Consider the following 21,356-nt stretch of genomic DNA (forward strand, 5'->3'; position numbering starts at 1 on the left):
TGGTGGAGCCAATCCCGAGCTCAACATCATCCCATACTCCATCTCGCTGCAAGACACGCTGCCACACACTTCAAGTCCTCGTGGTTGGTTGTCCCAAAGGGCATGTGGTGCCACGCTTTAACGGATGTCAGCGCGAAATATCTAGATGGATGGGGTCTCCAAATAAACCTAAATAATTACATAACCCAATCTCATCGCACACCCCGACATATCTTGAAGAGCGCACTACAAAGGCTCTAAGCCATCAGATATGAAATAGAAGACACAACCGTTTAAATAGCCATGCCAGTCGTCTACGTCATATACCTGTCAACCATTCGATGGTGGCAACCAAAAGCATACCCTAGAGACTCGATAGCAACAAAGGCATATTCCCCGGTTATCTCAACCATTTCAACATAGTCTTACAAAAATCATCTTAAGCATATTATCCAAATAATAAGTGGTTCTAAGCATAAAACATAAATAGTTTTAATAAGATTCTAAGTAGTACTTGGCGACAAGCCGTACATATTGGTTCATGCGGTAAGTGTGCTACCCAAAAACCCATAGGCAAACCGACTAGGGTAATCCCTAGTTAGAACCATCCTGGAAATCCGCAACATCATAAGCTGCATCAAACCCCTCATCCAAACAGTCATTAACTGCAGCAGGGTCTGAGAAAAACAAGTAAAATAAAGAAAGAAATCAGTACATTAATTAAGTCGAAAACAACCCTATCATACTGCACGTTAGCCATATTCAAGGGTAAGCTGTGTATAGATTAATTTTCATAAATGCCAATTTTAGTTCACAACATGTTTCGCAATGGAATTTTATAACAATAGTATAGAGTAAGTAAAACTTGTAATATAAATAAATAAATAACACAGATATACCCCTCAAGGAAGGTCATCATCACTTATCATCATCTCATCACCATTCACTCAACTTTACCCATATTCACTAACAAACCATTCCAGCCATTTTCTAAGTTCAAAAGAGTTTATCAAAATCACCAACTATACTCATGACACTTCACCATGCGCTCATGACCGTGAGCACGTACGACTAATCGATTAGTTTTAGACTCTACAGAGTTTGCACAACTTTTAAGCCCACATGATATGGATCGCTCTAGTTTGTCTGATACCCGTCGGTATCACCAGGGTGTGGTCTAGAGGTCATAACGAAACCGTTACATTGTTTATTGTCTACCCTTGCACCAGGACGATGTGTGTTTTACCCACGCTACTAGGAAAGTAGCGCCACTAGGTAGGGGGCCCACGCTTAAACCTAGCGTCATAAGGAACCCAGCCCAAAATCCCTCACGAGGCACGACACCGTTGTATTGGACAGACTGCCTCCTCAAATCATGACATACCACATGTCATTAATCAATTTCATCTTATCACAAAGCATATGAAATTCCGATAAGTTACTAAAACCCGGTAACCCATACCCTTCGACCTACCAAGATACAAGGCTAAGCTCTAAACAACTTAATAGGTTAAGGCCAACCCATAATCAGCACATGTGGTTTACACTGTTTTCATTAGTTGGTGACATAGAGTGAGGTCCTTAATTGACCCGGGCGAACGCTTACCTATCGGTGTACAACTACCACCATATGTACACCACTCGCCGCCCAAGTTTAAAAACAAGTTATCTCCATTTTCAATTCACAATACTCACACATTTAAAATTCTGTCCAGCAGCATCAAAATAGCCGTTTTCACATATAACATTTATCAAAACGAGTAATTTGCAAGGCGGTAACTGAACATAAACATATAGGGTCAACATAAGCATAGTATAATCCCAAAGAACATAGTAATTATATTCAAAAGCTCCCTATGGTTACAACCAGCAAGGATTCAATATTTCAAGGTGTATTATGCAGCAATTAGGTCATATCTACCATTCCCGCATTTTTATAATTATTTTTACCAAAATTAAGGCTAGCTAACGTATGCATGTTTGCAATAGAATCATTTAGCCCAATAAAACATAGGATCAATGTGGTCAAAGGAGAGACTAACTTGCCTTCACCTGCAAACTCCTAAACCTGGTGGTCAACAAACTCACCCTCTTCTTCTTCGACGTATTCTTCCTCTATGCATAAAAATACAATAAAAACTAAAATGCATGAAAATGCATGAGACTTTTGCAGTGAGTGTGTACTGGTCTCAGGTGGTCTCTGGTGAAGGAATTTTTAGTTTGTCACTTTATTTTACAGAGATATGCATTTTACAATTAAAAAGGTTTAAAAAGGGCTAAGTTTTATTAAGCAACATTTTTATATAGAAGTAAACAAAATTCCTTTTACAAAGTTATAGAGCATGATTTTAGAAAGTCAACAGAAGTGGTTTCAAGATTTTTAGAGCTATATTCAATTTGTTATGGATTTAACAAGTTATAGGCAACATTTAGGGCAAAATGAAAATAAAAGAAAAGTTTGTACAGAAAGTACCTAGTTTTATATTTTTGTAAAATATTTCACAACATTATGGATCTCACAAAACTGGTTTCACAATTTTTAAAGTTAAAATGAATTTTCTACAAATTTTAGAAGTTCCGCTCATTCTCTACTTTAAACAAAATAGAAATAAAATTTTGAAATTTATTTCCAACCGGGTCTACATGTCGGTGAAAGTAGTTTTGCACAGACACCCTCGGAATTTATGGGAATCAACCCGTACTCCCTTGCCACATGGGCAACAGACTTCATTAAGAGTCTCCATTCTTTTGTTTATTTCCAACAAGGTCCTGCTATAGTAATATGTGTCTTAGGAGTTTTCAAATTGAACCCTAGAGTTGATCAAATTCAATAAATGAAGTCACTAGCTAGCTCAAGATTTGGTGTAGCCATAGGTGAGTTCGGTCTATGGCTCGCCAATGGCGATCACTGCACTGAATCGGTTCGAGCACAAAAGAGAAAATATAGAGAATATTTTTGAGCATCTGTGAGTGGTGGTGGTGAGGGAAATGATGATCCGTCTCCCGTGTAACATGAGCTACAACAGCGGTGTGTCTCGGTATGCTCATGCATGTGTATGCAAAGGCTTGGTTAGTGCATGCAAGGGCTTGGTTAGCGCAAAGTCTTAGTGCATGAGCTCACCTATGGTACCACGATGCTTACCAAGCGGAGAAACGGAGTGGTGGAGACGGTGGCTGGCGGCGAGGATGGTGACGCCCACCACATGCTCGATAGATTGGTTCTAGGGCAAAAGGGGTACAGGTGAGCTCGGCGTGATGCGTAGATCACGTTCCATAGGAGGGAAGAGATAGGGACTCACCGAGGATGCGCAATGACGACGGCTAAGTCGCTAGAGCCGGGTAAGATGGCCGAGCTCTAGCCATTCTATGTGTGAGGTGTGTCTCATTCGACTTGGAACGTGGTGTGGGTACGTATTGTGCCCTTGTTCCGGGTGTGCTGGCTTGAGAAATAAGTAAGAGTGGAGTGAGGGATTGAGAGAGAGGTGGCTGGTGCACTCATGGTGCTCCTTGGGCATCCATTGGGCATAGGGGCGATGGATGCTGTGAGGAGAGTGTGGGAGGCTGTCATGTGGGTCATATGGGGTATGGAGCCTACTATAAGTGAAAGAATTTTGAAAGCAGCCTTGAAGACTGTCAAGGAGAGTTGTTTGTCAAGGATCTTTGGAGTTGATTTATAGTGAATTTTATGCAGCAAGAAACCTGGGCTAGGGATCTTCTTGATCGGGGTGATGTGGAGAGTAAATGTGCTGAAGTGGTTTGGGATAGAAGTCTCTGGTTTAGGTTTGATGGAGTGATGAACATGGGTTAACAGTATAGGTTAGTAGCAGTGGACAGTGTAGTTAGCAGCTGATTGGGTTTTTGGAGGGAGAGAACAAAGAGTTAGAGAGTGATCCAGTGTGTGCCACTTCTCAGTTTGTTAGAAGAAAGTTAGTAGAAGACTTTGGCTGAAACCAAACTTTAAAAAGAGGTTTTGAAATAAATTTTACAGAGAGAGCAAATTTGAATCAGCTAAATAGTTTTTTAGGATTATGGATTAACATAGATTAACGAGTTAGCAAACCTTACTAAGAAATCATGAAAAATTGTGGGTTGATTTTGACATCTCAAGGTATTTTTAGAATTTTTGCAGATTTTTTGGATGCATATAATTACCAGATTAATTGTTTTTGTGACTCTAGGCCTATCATTACATGTGATGATGAGATGATTAAGATACAAAAAAAAGTAAAATCACTCCACAACCACATGATGCATTTAAATTAAATTTATTTCTCAGGTTTACAGGACTGGGCATGTTACACCCCATGCTTTTAGGGCTACAGACATAGTCCCAATTTACTTTGCATCTTCCCCCTGAGAGTTCTTTGTCTCCCGCCCATAGGAACTTCCTTCTTATTTTTCTTTGATGGTGTCTTTTGGCGTCTTGATCACCATGAGCAGATATGTTGGCATTGAGCTGAGAACTGATGATACCAGTTCTCTCCTCCTGGCTTGTGTCATCAGCTTGCCCTTCCAGCGTGCTAGTTTGGCTTTCAATTTGTCCAACATTGGTTGTAGATGTGCCTTTTTCAGTTAATTAATTGGCATGTTAATTGTGTTCCAGTGAAACCTTGTAGCAGTTCATTTGTATCTATGTTCTGGCATTGTATCGGTGTGACTGAGCTTTTCTGCATGTTCACCCTTAAGCCCATCGCCCCACCAAATTTGTCTAAGATTTGTACCAGGCACTGTACATCATCTTTTTTCGGTGCCAAGAAAATTGCCGCGTCGTCTGCATATATCGATAGTCTGAACTTTGCTAATCTTGAGCCAACCGGTGACAAACTTCCTTGCTGGGTGGCGACTTCAAGTAACCTCTGCAATGGTTCAATAGCGAGAATGAAAAGATAGGGTGATAGTGTGTTGGGAATAGACCCACATTGGAAGATTAGGGGGAGTGACACTAACTTAAAAAGAGTAGTCCCTCACCTCATGGGCTAGCTTTTGAGGTGTAGAAAGACTTTCTCCCGGTTGGGCCGGCGTTTCCTGGTTTTTTGCCAACATAGTGGATCCCCTTGTCTCAGCCCTCGACTGTGTGTAATCGTCTTTGCTTCACACCCGTTTACCATTACTTTGGACGACGTTGAAGATAGCAGTAAACTGGTCTAGTTTGCCCATCTCAGCCAGAAACCTCTCTTTGCTGCATCATCTCAATAAGATATCCCCAGGATACCGAATCAAAAATTTTGGCAATGTCAAGTTTGAAAAACAGACTCGGCTTCTGTTGTCCATTCAGACTTCTCATCAGATTCCTGATGTAAAGATAATTATCCCATATGCATCTTGTTTTGATGAACGCACTCTGCGATCGGCGAAATCAGCTCATGAATGTGGTTTGAAACCCGTTGCAAACACCTTTGCTATTAGTTTTCCATAGGAGTGTATTAGGCTGATTGGCCTGTAGTCCTGCACGTAGGCTGCTCTGTCTTTTTTCAGCAGCATGTTTAGGCATCCTAGGTTGCCGCCCGATAATCCGTAGAAGCTTTGAAAAAACCTCCATGATGTCTCTTTTGATTATATTCCAACAGGCTTTGTAGAAGTTGGCCCTGTGGCCTTGCCAGCGGGGGAGTTTTGGATTGCTTGGGCAATTTCTTCTTCAGTGAATTGGTCTTCTAGGCTTGCTGCGTGTATCTTGTTCATATTGAGCGCATTCCAATTTAAGGTGCAAGAACTCTGAAGGCTTTGTCCCAGGATTGAGTCAAATAATTCGTCCACCAGTTTTGATTTATCCTCTTGTGTGTGCACCGTTCGGTCAGCTGCCTGTAGACTTTGTATGAAGTTTTTCCGTCTTCTCGTTGCCATTTTCATATGGAAGAACTTTGTATTGGCGTCACCTTCTTTCATCCATGTTGTTCTCGCAGCTTGCCTTTTCAACCGCTGCTAACCCAAGGATGCGCACTTTTAACTCCGATCGAAAAGATTTTTCATCCGGGGATAGCTCTCTTGTTTCCATGGCTATATCTCAGCCCCAAGATTTGAGCATCGGAAACCTTACAGGTACTTAATTACAAATCCCTGCATCAGTAGTTTGGAACACACATGACATAGTTGCTACGTTTTCCTCGTTCTTAAGTATGTCTAATGGCATAGAAGCATACATTTGGGGTGATCTTTGAGAGAGACTAGATAGCATACAAATGGTAAAAAGATAGGTAAGCTATGACAAGCACAAACTACAGTGGTCACCCATTCTCCATATGGATCTACCTCTTCATGCATTGTGCCTATGGGTCACTCTCCTCCTCTAACTCTAAAAGGGGATTTATTCAATGATGAGTACATAGAGTACTCCCAAGTCATAACTATAATATGATTTATTGACACAAATTTCATGGAAGGCTCAAGTATTTGCACAAAGCCAATTTTCACAAATCAATTTCACACCCCTATGCCCAGATATTTTTGAAAGGTCATAACTAATGAGTCAAGTTTAATACACACAAAATTTGTATTCATCTAGCCAAGCTCTACTTGATGCGGTTTACCTCCAATGTCTCAAACCATTCTTCCATTAGCAACAGTCTTTCCCCATCCCTCTGGAAAAGACTCCATCTCAACTCATGTTCAAAACATCGAGAGGATAAACAAGGTTAGTACAACTACCGATGCTCCTATAACCATGAGCATGGCTAACCAATAGTTTATTTTTACTCACATTGCTGTGGATGTAAGCTTTACCTGCAATCCTCACCCAGGCACAATACATGAGCCTAACCTGACACAACTTTTTAGATCCCCTGGTGTCACCACACACGTGTCACGTCCTGAGTTTTTTTCAAGCTGAAAATGAATTAAATAAATCACCAAAAACATAAAATGTTTAATTAAGTTGAAGAAAAAATCTAGTTTAATTTAATTTAATTGAATTGGAAGATTTTTAGAATATTTCAAAATATCCTGAAAGCATTTTAAAATTATTAACAGGATTTAAATATGAATTTTAGAGAATAAAATTTACTTAAATAATGTTAATAAAAATTAGTAAAATCGGAGACAATCCCTTTTTCTCCCTTTTTCCTTTTTCCTTTTCTCCTTTATCTCTTTTCCCTCCTTTCTTTTTCATTTTCCTTCTTTTTCTTTTTCTTGCTTCTCCATCCCAGCCGTTTGGGCTAGCGGCCCACTCCTTTCCTATCCCCCCCTCCTCAGCCCGTCGTCTTGCTCCTCTCCCGTCGCCCTTCTAGTCCTTTCTTCCCTCCCGATGGGCCGGCCAACTCCGCTCGTCTCTCTCTCTTTTCCCTCCCCATGGGTTGAAGTCCGTTTCCGCACCCTCCCCAGTGATACCGACAGGTGGGCCCAACCTATCGTGTCCATCTCCCTCCTCCGACTGCGCTCGCTCGTGCCGCTTGCTGCCAGCGTTGCCGCCTCCCGCGTCGATCCCGCCTCACCGCTGCGCCTCTACCGCGCCAGCGCCACTTGCCTTGCTAGCACCACGCCGCCGCGCTGCGCCACGTCGCCTCGCCCGTGCGCCTTGCCTGCGCCACCGCATCAGCACAACGTCGCCCACGTGGCCCAACGGCCGTGCCGCCTTCCTCGGCTACCACCAATCTCGGCCGCGCAGGTGTAACTGCCGCCGCCACCTTCCCCCACGTTCGCACCCACGCGTCCCGCTCAAATTCCCTCGACCCTTCGCCGCTGCCCCCGTTCGATCTCCAGTACATCGCCTCTACGCGCGTGCCACACCGTCACCTGCCTCTCCACATCACCGCCGTCCCATGCCGCCTTGCGTCGCCGCGCGTCGTTACCGCTAGCGCGCCATCGCCGTTCCGCTCTCAGGCCATCATCGCCCCGCTGCGCCTTGCCATGCTATCGCTGCCGTTAGATGTGTCGTGCCGCCGCCCTGCTCGGCTGCCGCACGATCAAGGCCGCTGTGTCTCCCTCCCTCGCATCGGTGTCGTCGCGCCGCCTCTCCTCTTCCCCTCCTCACCGTGCCGCCCGCGTCACAGCACCGTCGCCGCTAGAGCACCGCTGCTAGACGCACGCTTAGCCGCTTCCGCCTAGCACCGTTGCTGCTAGCACTGCCTCCGCTCGCCTCCGGCCATTGCCTTCGCTGGCAGTCCACCACTGCCACCTCCTGTCGGCCATCGCCGAGCTAGCCGCTACCGGCTCAACTGAGCTCTCCCCTCCCCTGAGCCGTGGGCCTAGCCCATCAGCCCTATCTCTCTATGATATCATCAGTTCGTTGGGGTTAGTGGAAATCCCATTAAAAGGAAGAAATTTTACATGGAGTAATGTGCTGTCTACCCCCTCTTCTGGAAGGTCTTGATTGGGTTTTTTTCTTCTGCCACCTGGACACTATCTTACCCAAATACAACAGTACTCCCACTCACTAGAAATATCTTTGATCATGTACCCTATGTGGTTAAAATTGATACAAGAATACCAAAGTCACCCAACGGCTCAAGTGGATGGTTTTTTATTTTTTTGACATTGTTTATCAGATTTGGTCCTTGGATCCTGGTTTTGATGATCTGACAAAGTGTATAACTTTTAAGCTCAAGTTGATTAGGAAAAAAAACTCTCAGATTGGAGCAGAGCCTCTCTAGATTAAACACTTTGCTGTCTAATTGCAACAAAGTCATTGACTTTTTGGATCTAATTGAGGAGATCAGGATCTTGGCAGTTAAGGAATGGAACTTCAGAGAAATTGTTAAAGTACAAATCTTAAAGCTCCTGGATTTCAAAAGGCAATAATAGAAAAAGAGGTGCACGAACAGGTGGATCTTGTTAGGAGAGGAAAACACAAAGCTTTTCTAGTCAATCACCACAAAAAGATTTAGAATTATTTCAACCCCACAAATTCAAGACTCAAATGGGCAAATGGTTTCACAACATGAGGAAAAGGCAGCTCTTTCCTTTCAAAGCTTTAAAGGCAGAATGGGAATATGACATCGCCCACAATGTTTCTTGACTTAAATTAACTCTTCACAGTGAGACATAATCTGAATAGCCTTGTCAACCCTTTCTCCACTCAGAAAGTTGATAATCTAGTCAAAATAATACCGGCTGATATGGCACCTGGACTAGATGGTTTTAATGGTCTTTTCTTGAAACAATGTTGGCCTATCATTGCTCAGGATTACTACAATCTGGTGCATTTTCATGCTGGGTGTACGGACCCACAGAGTTTGAATCATTCCTTTATAATTTGGTTCCAAAGAAAACTATAACTAAATATGTCAATGATTTCAGACCAATATCTCTAATGGGAGTCAGCCTGGAAATTCTGACAAAGTTAATGGCAGATAGATTGTTGGGTGTTATTTTGAAACTAATTAGTCAGAATCAATATGGCTTCATCAAAGGACGAACAATACAAGATTGTTCAGCCTGGCCTTTTGAATACATACATCAGTGTCAACAGTCAAGAAGGGAAATGATTATCCTCAAGTTGAACTTTGAAAAGGCTTTTGATACAATAGAGCATTCAACTATAATCACTGTAATAAAGCATATGAGTTTCCCTAATAAATGACTTCAGTGGATTCAAATGGTTTTCTCAACGGCTACAATAGTTGTCTTGCTCAATGGGGTTCCAGGAAAGGCTTTCAGCTGTAAGTGAGGAGTAAGGCAAGTAGATCCATTCTCTCCACTCCTTTTTGTCCTAGGGGCCAAATTACTTAAAAGAATTGTAAATTCAGCTTTTCGAATGGGTCTTTTGTCCAAACCTATAGGTGAAAGCGGTGACTTTGGTTTCCTATCATATAATACGTAGATGATCTTTGGTACTGCTGAAAGCGTCACAAATGGAAATCTTCTGCTTTAAAGCACTTTTAAACTCATTCTCCAAAGCTACTGGTCTAAAGGTGAATTTCAGCAAATCCAACATGTATCCTCTCAACCTTGCATCGGAAAAGGCTCAGCTGATGGCTGGCTTGTTGGGTTGTTCTGTTGGGTCCTTACCAATCACCTATCTAGGACTCCCCATGAGAACCACCAAGCCTAGAGTGGTGGACTTTTCACCTCTGATTGATAGAGTGGAAAGAAGATTATCAGCTAGCTCAATGTTTTTCCCACAAGGTGGCAGATTAACCTTAATTAACTCAGTGTTGTCAGCAATTCTAATGTACTACATATGCACTCTTCAACTGTGAATCACAGTTATCAAGGTCATAGACATAGCTCGGCGGAATTGCCTTTGGAGAGGTAACACCCAACTCCACAAGAAAATCTTTGGCTTCATGGGAACAAGTATGTAGACCAAAAGAAAAAGGAGGGTTGGGCATAAGTAACCTTAAGGTGGAAAACACTGCTTTGTTACTTAAGCATCTGGATAAACTGTATATAGGAGAAGAATTGCCCTAGGTCAAAATAATACATATTTCATAAATAAGGTGCCACACCTGGTTTTCAATAAAGGTTCTTTCTGCTTAAGGGATATTTTGACTCTTTTGGACATATTTAGAGGAACTGCTAAATGCTCAATCGTGAGTGGGAGAGAATCTTCGATTGGGAAGTGCACTTGTCCTACCAAAACCGGATCTTGAAAAGTGTTCAGTGCCCACCAATCGGAAATGTAGCGGCCCTTTCTGAGATAATCTATGATATGGTCAATTGATCAGTCAAAAATTCCCTTCTTTATATTCGATGGCTTTGTGCAAGGAGGATTCAGTGTGTGCCCTATGTAATCGAAGTTTGGAAGATTGTTTCTTGTTGCCACTATCTACTCAAACTTATGTCAATTCTTGCAACTTGAAAATCTAGTTAATGCAGTTCACTTGGAGGACTCAAATGGCGACAATTGGAAGTTTATCTAAAATTCTGGAATTTACACCTCCAGGCGTTTTTACAATTTGATTTTCAAATCTATGAGCCCACCAAGACCTATGGTTTTTATATGGAAAACAAAATGTATTATGTGCATCAAGGTTTTTGCTTGGCTGTTTTTCTTGGATAGATTGAACACAAAGGGCATGCTTGACAGAAGACACTGTGCAAAGGAAGATGATCTAAGCTGTTCGATATGCAGACAGAGTAGACAGGAAAAAAGGCTACACCTCTTCTTGACCTTCCCTTTCGGTGTATCATGTTGGCAATATTTGGGTATTGTTTGGAACCACAATCTGGAATTCATTCAAATGATTTTTCTTCCACAATGGCAGTTCAGTAGAAATGCTACAAAAGGGATTCTGGAAATTCTCTTCATTGCTTCATGGCATATCTGGAAACAATGAAATAGACTCATCTTTGATAATGTAACTCTATCCTTCGACTCATGGAAGATCATGTTCAGGAAAGAAGTTATTCTACATATCTGCCGAATAAAGGAACCTATGAAGCAATCCATCTTAGACTGGTTACAAAATATTTAGTTTATTTGGTCTGTTGTACATAAACTTTTTTCCTGTTTATAAATGAAAATCATACTGCTGGGCAAAGCCCTGGCAGTCTTCCACGTCAAAGAAAAAAAATCATGACTGCTTGTATCATCATGCCTAATTTGATACTAGAAGATGAGAAGGGCGAAGGACATCTTGAGTCCAACTATGATAATGAGGGAGAGAGAGTCACACCTTCTCAAAGCCCTACACCTAAACTTGACGATTTTCTTCAATTCATCATGAAATGAGGAATAGGCAAACACATTCAGAGGTTTAGGGAGATCTAGTTAAGCACTTGTGGCAATTTTATGGTAGGAGCTTGTATTATGTATGTAGTCTGAACTATGTATTAATTATAAATCCAGATGTCAATTATGTAAGTAATTTCAATTATGTAGGCAACACCACTAAGTCTGAAACAACATTATCCATAAAAAAATCTCTTACAATAGAGTCTTGAATTAAGAAAATACAAAGTATTCAAATAAATAAACATAGTAGCCACAAGCAACTCAATCCATTCCTCGGGATAGAATCTCATTCTGCAAATGCATGTAATATTGTTTTTTTGGCCCATCCAGAACACTAAGATCCATGTTCATAATTCTTTCTTCCCTTTCTCTCATTTCAAGTTCTACTCTCTTTTTTTCTATCTGCAACCTCTCTCTTTCGAGTGTGAGAACCTGTGTATAAGTATCATTTCTCTCCTCCCTAGCTTGAGGACTGATCACTTTTTTCTCCGACCACATGTTATTTAGTGCAACCACAACATGACTACTCTCACTTGTACAAGAAGAAGAAATATCTTGCCCTCGTTTCTCCTTTTCCGCCTTCTTCACCAGTGGTCTCACTGTAGGGTTAGATGTCTCGGGGTTATACTTAAATTTACTAGAGTTTGTGCTCGGACTTGCGTCGACATGAGTCTTCTGCTTTTTCTGGGAAAACCTACTATCCCACTTTGGCTGACGATGTAATAAATGCCAACAGTGGATCAAAGAAAAATGCTTCCCCTCTGCCAATTTGTATGCAGCACAAGCCTGAGCAATCTGCAAAAGTACACAATAATTAATAAAACTGCAAATTAGATGAATATGCAATGAAAATGTATATGATATTATGTACATGATCTTCAGCAGTCATCCCACTTTTCCTTCTATTCAGAATTTGTTCATAGTGTTCACAAAATTTATTAACTAGCTCTTTAATGGAACCCCAACGATTGTTAAGAGAATTTTGGTTACGGTCTGATATGAAGTCCTTCTGTTGATGGAAATATTGATGTATCCTTGCCCAATACGAGTCACTTTGCTGCTCGGTCCTCGTAACTAGATCCATACTAGTATTGAGCCATGCTGACACCAACATCCTATCCTCAGCAGTGGAAAAGTTTTTTGATCTCCTATTGTTTGGTCTAGATGAACCACCAACTTTGGCAATTGGTTTTGCCTTCTCTCCAGTTGGTCTATCAAATTGACAAGGGTCCCTGTTTGTTATATGAATGTCTGACCCCAACAAACCAACATTGCTATCCATCGATTCACCTGACAATAAACAACATTCATTTTCTTAAATTACTTGTGTATTGCAGTAATATGAAAAGGCTTCATCTTCTAATCTGTAATAATCTATTTATGCATTGCAGTATTATAAAAATCTACTTCTTTCACCCTTTCTCTCTCACATAGGTGCAAGGGCTAGAGGGTGTGGCATCCAAGGCTTGGCACCCGGGGTGGCATCCAGGGCATTGGGCTGGCTGGATGAACACCGGTGGCGGCCTAGAGGGCATGGCGGCGGAGGCAGTATTCAAGGCGCGATCGATGGCAGCTGGCTTTGCAAGGAGGCATGACGGTAGCATCTTCCTGTAGGCATGCGGTGGTCCATATACTCCCCTTTCTCCCTTATCCCTCCTCTACCAAATGTCAATGAGAAAATCACTTGGAGAGAGAACTCACCTGCGACGACGAGGGGAGCAAGATCGATTGCGAGGGATTGAGAGCTAGCGAGGCATGGCCTGGATCTAGGAGATGGCAGTTGGAGGATAGCGTGCGGAGAGAGGAATTCCAATTTTAGTATTTCTCCCTCTTGCATGGCGGACGTGCTATGGATGGAGGAAGAGATGCCATATCCATTGGAGGGGCTTTTCTGGCTGGCATATGCTATTTTTGGGATGAAGTACATGATATCTTATCTTTTGAGATCCATCTAGGATGTGTTTGGTTGCAAGGTTTTGGTGGGTTGGGTCAAAGCCAACCCATTTTCATGTGAGTTTGGTTCGTAGATAAGCTGAGATGGGATGAACCCAAATAGAGAATATTCCCTCATATCCGGGATGAGATGATCTAAAAATGATTGGACGGATCCATCCCGCTTCTTTCATGACGAACCTCATTATTTTTGTTGATCTAATTTTTGGTGAACTGACATCATAATTTCATTTTTTTTAATTTTTTATTATTATTATTATTTAAAATGCATGAGCAATTATTATTTAAAATGCATGAGCAATTATTATTTAAAATGGCATGAGTAATACAAATTACTTGTATTAATATTAACTAGAAAAAATGTCCATGCGTCGCACTGGGTTAAGTTGTATTAGTTAAAATAGTTTTGAAAACAAATTACACATCGGGTTGGGAATAGTAAAGTGTATCAAAATTGTTATGGCAAGTAAAAGACAAAAAAAACTGCATTTGTACCTAGCACTTCTAGATTAGTGACCAATGCCTTAACCACTGGGCTACGAAGCTTTATCTAGGTTAGTGATCAATGCCATAACCATTGGGCTATGAAGTTTTCATTTACTAAGGTTGAGCCCAAGTCCCGTTGAAACAATGGTTTTGGACGAACGACTACTAAGAAAGATAAGAAAAAAATACACAAAACTTGCTACTGCACAAGGATTGAACTCACTACTCACAACCTTTCAATTACAAGGCGAACATACTACCATTGTGCTACATGTTGTTACTCACTCAAGTGAGACCACTCGGGCAGACTAAAGCCCCACCCACCCAACATGTGCGACGTGGGCAACTCGGCCCGACAGGTCTACTTAGCTGAGACAGATGGACGATAGATACACTATCAATTTCTATAATAGTAAAAGATGGATTATAAAACATATATAAATAAATTAAATATTAAATGACCATGCTTTGCACCTGATTAAGTTAATTTAACTTGCGTAAAATAAGTTTTGAAAGTTAATTATGTGTCAAGTCAGGAATAGTAAGTACGGTCAACATACAAATGATTTGGGAAGCGTACGTTACATCACTATGATTATAATTGAGATACTAAATTTTACTCAACATTATAAATAAATTAAATAAGGTGGGTGGCTTTCGACAATGAAGGAAGATAAATGCACACTGGAACCTATAAAGTCATTTTTTTAGCCAAGTTTCCTGAGTAATATTCCTTTGGTTTTTGTTTGATGCAAATATTCAATTTAAAACATTGCACAGTGACAAATAACCTTTTAATTTTAATATTTCCATTTTCTCCTTATTTTCATTATTCTTTTTTCTTTTCTTATCATTATTTCCTATTCTTTCTTTTCTCCCTGTTTTTTTCTTTATTTTCCATTCCTTATTTTCCTGTCTCTTCTTTTCCCTTCTTCTCCCCTCATGCAAGCTTTATATATTGTGCAATTCTAGAATGATGGATTGAAATCCAAATTTGAGTGTGAATTTTCGCACCCTATTCATACGAAACATCTCATCATGGTGTTATCGCGATTCCAGTTTTATTGTTAATCGTATTTCTAATTGGATTTTCTGAAAAAGATAAAGGTAAATTACATTCCACTTTGCTAATTTATTTGGGTGTTGCGTGAGTCAAGGTTACTCGAACACTTCAATGGAAATTTTTTGCATTTTGACGATGCAATTTGAGGTTTCATTAACTTAATCGACTAAATATAGAAAACCCTTTTGATTGTATTGTAAAAAAATTATGGGAAAGTAGTTTCTACTATTCAATATCAAAACCTTCCCAACATTTTTTCTTAGATTAAGTTCTTGGTTTAAAGAAATGTGAACATAAATTTTTGACTTTCTACTTGAAATTATAAATGAAAAATAATTTTCATTGGCAAATTTTCTACATAAAATTTTTACATAAATAAAATATTTTACACATAAATATTTCATTTGTAAACATGACATTTCCATAAATAAAATAGTTTGCACATAAATATTTACATAAACTTTTTACATAAACTTTTTATGTAAATATTTCCATAAACATGATACATAAATAAAATATTTCCATTCGTCAACATTTTACAGATATATTCATAAACTTTACGCATAAATAAAATATTTCTTGTTATAAGCTTTATTTATAGGTATTCATAAACTTTAAACACAAATAAAATATTTCCATTCATAAAATTTATACATAAATAAAAATACTTATATCTAGAAATATATTTTCTCATGAACTTTGTACAACAGTTAAAATTATCATGCCTAGAAATTCCTCGCATAAATTTCTGAACTTAAATATGTATTAAAACCTCTATCCAGGACTAGCCAGGGTACACAAATAGACAATATTGATTACATAATCATAGTTCTTAGAAACAACTAAAAATAGAGTAAATTGTCTAGCGAAATGCAGTGGAAAGGTAAAAGTAGACTAGGTCCATCGTAGCACGGCTCTAGTCCACAGACAACACCTTGATGGCGGACAGCTTCAATCCTGAGAGTCGTCGCCATCTAAATCACAATCTACCTTTCACGGGGGAAATTATCCAAGGCTGAGTACAAACCACGTACTCAACAAGCAGTACGGAAAAAGAGTAATAAATGATGCAATGAAACACATGGAATTGGCTAGTGTTAGTTGCACGAAGCAACATTTAACAAAACACAAAGATTTAAGTAAAATTGCATAAATAAAAACCTATAAGTAAATAAATACTTGTAAAGTACCAACATCTCTGTCCAATGTTATACCATGTTACAATATATAAGCCCAACCACTACCCAACGTTACACCACGTTGCGGTAGTCTCAAACCAAGTTCATATTAATCGAGTTATGAATGGTTTGACTAATCATAGTGAATCTTGCAGTTCGCCCTTAACCATGCGCACGACTATTCGAATAGGTTTACTCTGATCAGAGATGTACTACTGTACCCACAAGACATAGTTCTACTACACCTTAACGTGCGCTGACAGGCCACCACGACACACCAAAAAGAAATCTGTGATAGGACCCGTCACATAACCCTCTCTATTCAATCGCACCATACTTCAAGTTTTGCCCCCTCCTTGACACCAAGTCGGGCATCCCCCTCTTGTGCCTAGGTGAATCCGGAAGCAGCATAGCCCATCATCCACCACGATGCCCATCCATACTCCATCACACCCACCCTTGCCTAAGTACGTCAAATAGTTCAAAGCTATACATCAAATGCCACCTTGCCTATACCGGCTTATGGTTAGCACTAATTTTCTTCCAGGGTTTCCTGCGAACCGGTCCTTAACTGTCATGGGTGCGACTCTCAAAACCATACACCCACAACCCACCATTAGCAATATTTTAGTTGGCATTAACCCTAAACGAGTATTAAATCATGATGAACAACTATTCAAGTCTAGCAATAATTAAAGTGTTCCCATGTGCTACTTGTTCTAAGCAAAGCTAGAATGACCTAGGCCTAACTCTACTTCAATTACCCCTGGTATAACATGAGTAATGTCGGGTAAACGACGGCATAATAATAGGTCTAACCTAGAAAATAAATACAATAAATACTTGGAATAAAACAATGCGAGTTTGAATAGATAAAGTGGGAATTTCATAATAATGGGAGCAAAATGATCAAGATGAATGCCACTTGCCTTGCTCTGTCCCTTGGGGTACCTCTGCAACAATCTCGAAATAAACAGGCGCTTCGATGAGCTCCGAATCTAAGCGACAAAGCAGAAAAATAAATAAAACAGACACAAACTCTACTGAAACAACACAAGAAAACATGTTTAAGGATTTAATGAAATTTGATGGACTAAAATGGAGGCTAGATGAATTAGTGGTGAATTTTAGAAGTTTAACTGTGTTTTTAAACCAAACAAAAAAACATTAAATGAATTATTGTGCAGTTAGTGAGGCTCCTGACGTCAGCCTGAGAGGAGAGGTGGCGCCGATAGGTGGACCCCACCTATCGGAGAGAGGGGAGGAGAGTGAGAGGTTGACCAGCGAGCCCTCGGGGAGAGAGAGGAGAGGCGGGGTCGCTAACGAGCAGGCCTGGCCGAAGGGAGAGAAGGGAGGGGCGCGGGCAACTAACGGGCGGGCCCGTGCTAAGGGAGGGGGCGGTCGGCTGGCGGGTGGGTCCTGCCTACTAGAGAGAGGACAACAGGGGAGGGGAGAGGGGTGAGCCGGCGACGCTTTGCTCGATGACGCGGTGGCGACCAGCGGTCGCTGTGGCAACGATGGCGCTACCAGCGAGCGACGGCGACGACGGTGCGGGGAAGCAGCGGCGTGATTGGCGGCCAAAGGGTAGCGGCGAGAATAGGCCAACATGGTGTTGACGCTAAAAATAGTAACAACGATCACACACGTAGGCCTGCGGGTTAATCTTAGACCACTCCAGTGCAGGACCTAATTCATAGAATGTTGGGCGCCAGTCAGTTTTATCTTGCAACTGACAAGATATAACATGGAAAATAGTTAACCTTGAAATCGCTATCAGCCAGATAGTCGATACCATCTCAGGACCCTAGCCGATGAACTAGACGATTAGCTTTTCAGGAATTTCGGGATGGGCAGTGTAAATGTGCTCAATCGGCTGAGTCAGAAGCAGGATAAATGCCAAACGGACTAATCAGCCAATTAATCTTAAAAGATCGGACTCAACCGAGATAGTTTTAAGATTAATTAGCCAAACGGACCGATATAGTACTTATCGTACATAAAATCGACGGTTGATAGGAGACTAAGTGTGGAATTTAATATGAAATCGGAATGCTATACCAATTACTAGTACGAAACAATAATAATTAACTACACATATGCCGACACTAGTTCTAGAAGATCGAACCCAATCGAGACAGTACAGACCTAAATATAATCATATGTGAAATCAATTAATCATTGTGGCATGCGAGTAACAGGATAGTAAACCGGCGTAACCTATCAACTCACTTATTAACCCCAGCCGATCGGACAAACCTCTATAAGCAGATCGTACCAAATACACATAGATCAGACCTAACCGAGACATTATGCAATCTAGCACGATATAACCATAGAAATATGAAGATCGATGGATTTAACAAATAAACCAACATATTACTTGGGATAATGTTGGCTAGAACTCCAGTGATAAACCCTCACGAGCCCCTGATCTAATCTGACAACACAAACCCAGCCAGCTAGATTGATCAGACCAAACCAAGATAGAATCAAGTTGCCTAGAATCATGCTAACAGATCAAACAGAAGAACTCACGAGGACTTGATCGAGAACTACTACTACTTCAAGCCAAAATAGATTAAAGTAATAATAGAACTCAGCCCGCCGATTGACCAGACAGGAGAACGAACTTAATCGAGACAATACTGTTCTAGTTGATCCACGGGTTTTGACAAACACGAACTTACATTGCGAAGCTAATGAACCCCGCGCCGAAAGCACAAGCAAGTCTAAGGTTTTGTGGTGATGCACCGAATTTGATTGATCTGAAGATGATTTACAATGACCCTGGACACACATATTTATACCCCGGATCTAACTAACCTAACCGGATAAGAATCCATTACTAACTAACCTGTTGTACCCGGATTTTAGTTAAATGCGAAAATCCTAAACAAACTCCAAGATAAAACCTAATTATATTACACGGACTCACAACCAACAACTAAATCTATCTCTAAATTCTAGGCAGCACTCGTACTGCTTCCAACCTCCTGCCTTTAGCCGATTCATCTTTTTGTTGTCCGATTCGGTCTTTAATTGTGTTTTAATCCAAAACGGTGATTTGCCAAAATCTGGCGTGAACACGTGGTGGTGAGGCGAAGGTGATGGCGCCGAAGGGGAGAGGCGGCGATGGCGGGTGGCACCCGTGCGCGGAGAAAAAGAGGGAGGAGGCGGTAGGGGCACTTACTTATGGCGGCGAAGGCGTCGACGCGACAGCGAGGAGGAGGCCATGCTGGTAATGGTGTCCGGCGGCCCGGAGAGGCGGATGTAGGATCAAAATGTCGACTAGAGGGGGTGAATAGGTGATTAAAAATTAAATCACCTCTAATCAAAACTAACCTAAGTTGATAGGCTTGTTGAAGAGCAAGACTAAACAAGCAACTAAGTTATGTTTTGCAATCCTAGGGTGATAGGGGCTCAATTATATCGCTAGGAAAGTAAATCACACTTCCTGAGTCTAGTTTTGCAATCCTAGGGTGAAATGATCACAGGTATATCTCTAGGAATGTAGATTGCACAGATATAAATGTGGCAAGCAAGAGAGACAATGAGACAAGCAATTTTTCACCGAGGTTCGGAAACTTGCTGGTTTCCTACTCCCCGTTGAGGCGAGGCCAACTCCACCGCTCAACCAAAAAGCCACCGCACGCCCCCTTCGTCAAGGGGTGGGCAAAGCGGGAGCCGGCCCAAGGAGAGGACTACCCAAGCCTCGATCACTAGGGTTGTTCTTCCTCCACTCTAGAGATGGCGAACAACGAGGCACTCACAAGCCGGCGCCGGGCCTCTTCCACAACTTCTTGGAGAGATCACTGGGCAACTCCTCCACAAGTCGTCTAGGAGGCGGCAACCTCTCAGAGTAACAAGTGATTACCCGGCGTGGAGATGATCAAGTGCCACACTTGATCTACAATGAAGCAATGCACTTGACTCTTGGCTAGAACTCCTTCTAACACACTAAATGGATGAACCCTAGGCTCAAATGAGTGTGTGAGAGATGCAAGGGGTGTGAGCAATTGAAATGACAGCCAAGAGAGCTCCCTTGCTGCTGGTGGGGGGTATTTATACCCCCACCAACAAATTCTAGCCGTTGGGGTTGAAATGCCCCAAATCTGTGTACTGCCGGTCTAACCGAAGGTATGTGGCCGTTCACACCGTACTACTATGCAACGGCTAGAAAACTAGCTGTTGGAGCTCTGACAGATGATGTCAGGGGCCTGGCCGGTCAGACTGGGTTTGAGCGGCCAGTCATACCGCCATCAGCTCGGTTTGATCGACTATGACTCCGTCGGCTCTGTATTGGCCAACCCGAGGGGCCAAAAATAGGCCTCCAGGGGGCCGGTCAGACCGCCCCGAAGCCAGCGGTTAGGCCGGCTGAACTAGACAGTTAGACCACCACAGAGTGGCCGGCCAGACTGGCCTGTGGCCTACGGTCAGACCGACCGGCAGCCCTCGTTCTGACCGACCTAGGTCCGGCCGACTCCAGTGAATGTTGCATAAATAAAAATATGTTTCAGGTGTTTATGCAAATAACCTAATGTGGCAATTAAAATCATCTCTTTACTAGGTCATTACCCCTCTTAATAGTACGTCAAAGCTAAAGATGAACTAGGAAAAATTTGATCGCCCCTTCACCTCGATCAATTTAAAACTTAAATGCTAGTTTTACCGACTCCTTCCATTTTGCTTTGCGCCATCAAATTTAATCCATGAATAATCATCCATGGGCACACATGAGTGAATCTAAACTGAAACACATATCTCAAGTGAAATGGTTAGTTCACAATTAGCGCTTGTCATTAATTACCAAAATTAACAACGGGGGCCTAGATGCTTCAATCTCTCCCTTTTTGGTAATTGATGACAAACACTACAAATGAAAGTAATTAAGCATAGAGTATACGAGCATCTTAAAATAAATCTCCCCCTCAACAAGTGCATATTGATCATGAATAACAAATAGGGAGCTAAAGCAAATCTTAATTTCAACAAGCATAAACACATGAATAAAAATTCAATGTGAACTTCAATGATTATCCAAGAGCATAAGATGGTCACACATATATCAATCTCACATTCACCATCCATC

General features: G+C 41.4%; 1 protein-coding gene across 1 annotated transcript; it reads right to left on the bottom strand.

The window, feature by feature from the left end:
- Positions 1-11,711: 11,711 nt before the first annotated feature.
- On the bottom strand, positions 11,712-13,445 carry LOC107305419 (glutathione S-transferase T3-like). The gene is made up of 3 exons (XM_015843086.2): positions 13,289-13,445; positions 12,459-12,877; positions 11,712-12,382 (listed from the first exon to the last, which is right to left on the bottom strand). Exons 1-3 carry the CDS (start codon positions 13,422-13,424, stop codon positions 11,849-11,851), a joined length of 1,089 nt encoding a protein of 362 aa, XP_015698572.1. The 5' UTR covers positions 13,425-13,445; the 3' UTR covers positions 11,712-11,848.
- Positions 13,446-21,356: the final 7,911 nt, after the last annotated feature.

The sequence above is a fragment of the Oryza brachyantha genome, chromosome 12 (genome assembly GCF_000231095.2).
Source record: "Oryza brachyantha chromosome 12, ObraRS2, whole genome shotgun sequence".
Taxonomy (NCBI): Eukaryota; Viridiplantae; Streptophyta; class Magnoliopsida; order Poales; family Poaceae; genus Oryza; species Oryza brachyantha.

Coding starts and splice junctions, on each gene's coding strand:
- LOC107305419 (XM_015843086.2), bottom strand. CDS start 13,424: ATGCAAGAGGGAGAAATACTAAAATTGGAATTCCTCTCTCCGCACGCT. Junction 12,878..13,288: donor TGCTCCCCTCGTCGTCGCAG/GTGAGTTCTCTC, acceptor GTTTATTGTCAG/GTGAATCGATGGATAGCAAT. Junction 12,383..12,458: donor GGATGACTGCTGAAGATCAT/GTACATAATATC, acceptor GTACTTTTGCAG/ATTGCTCAGGCTTGTGCTGC.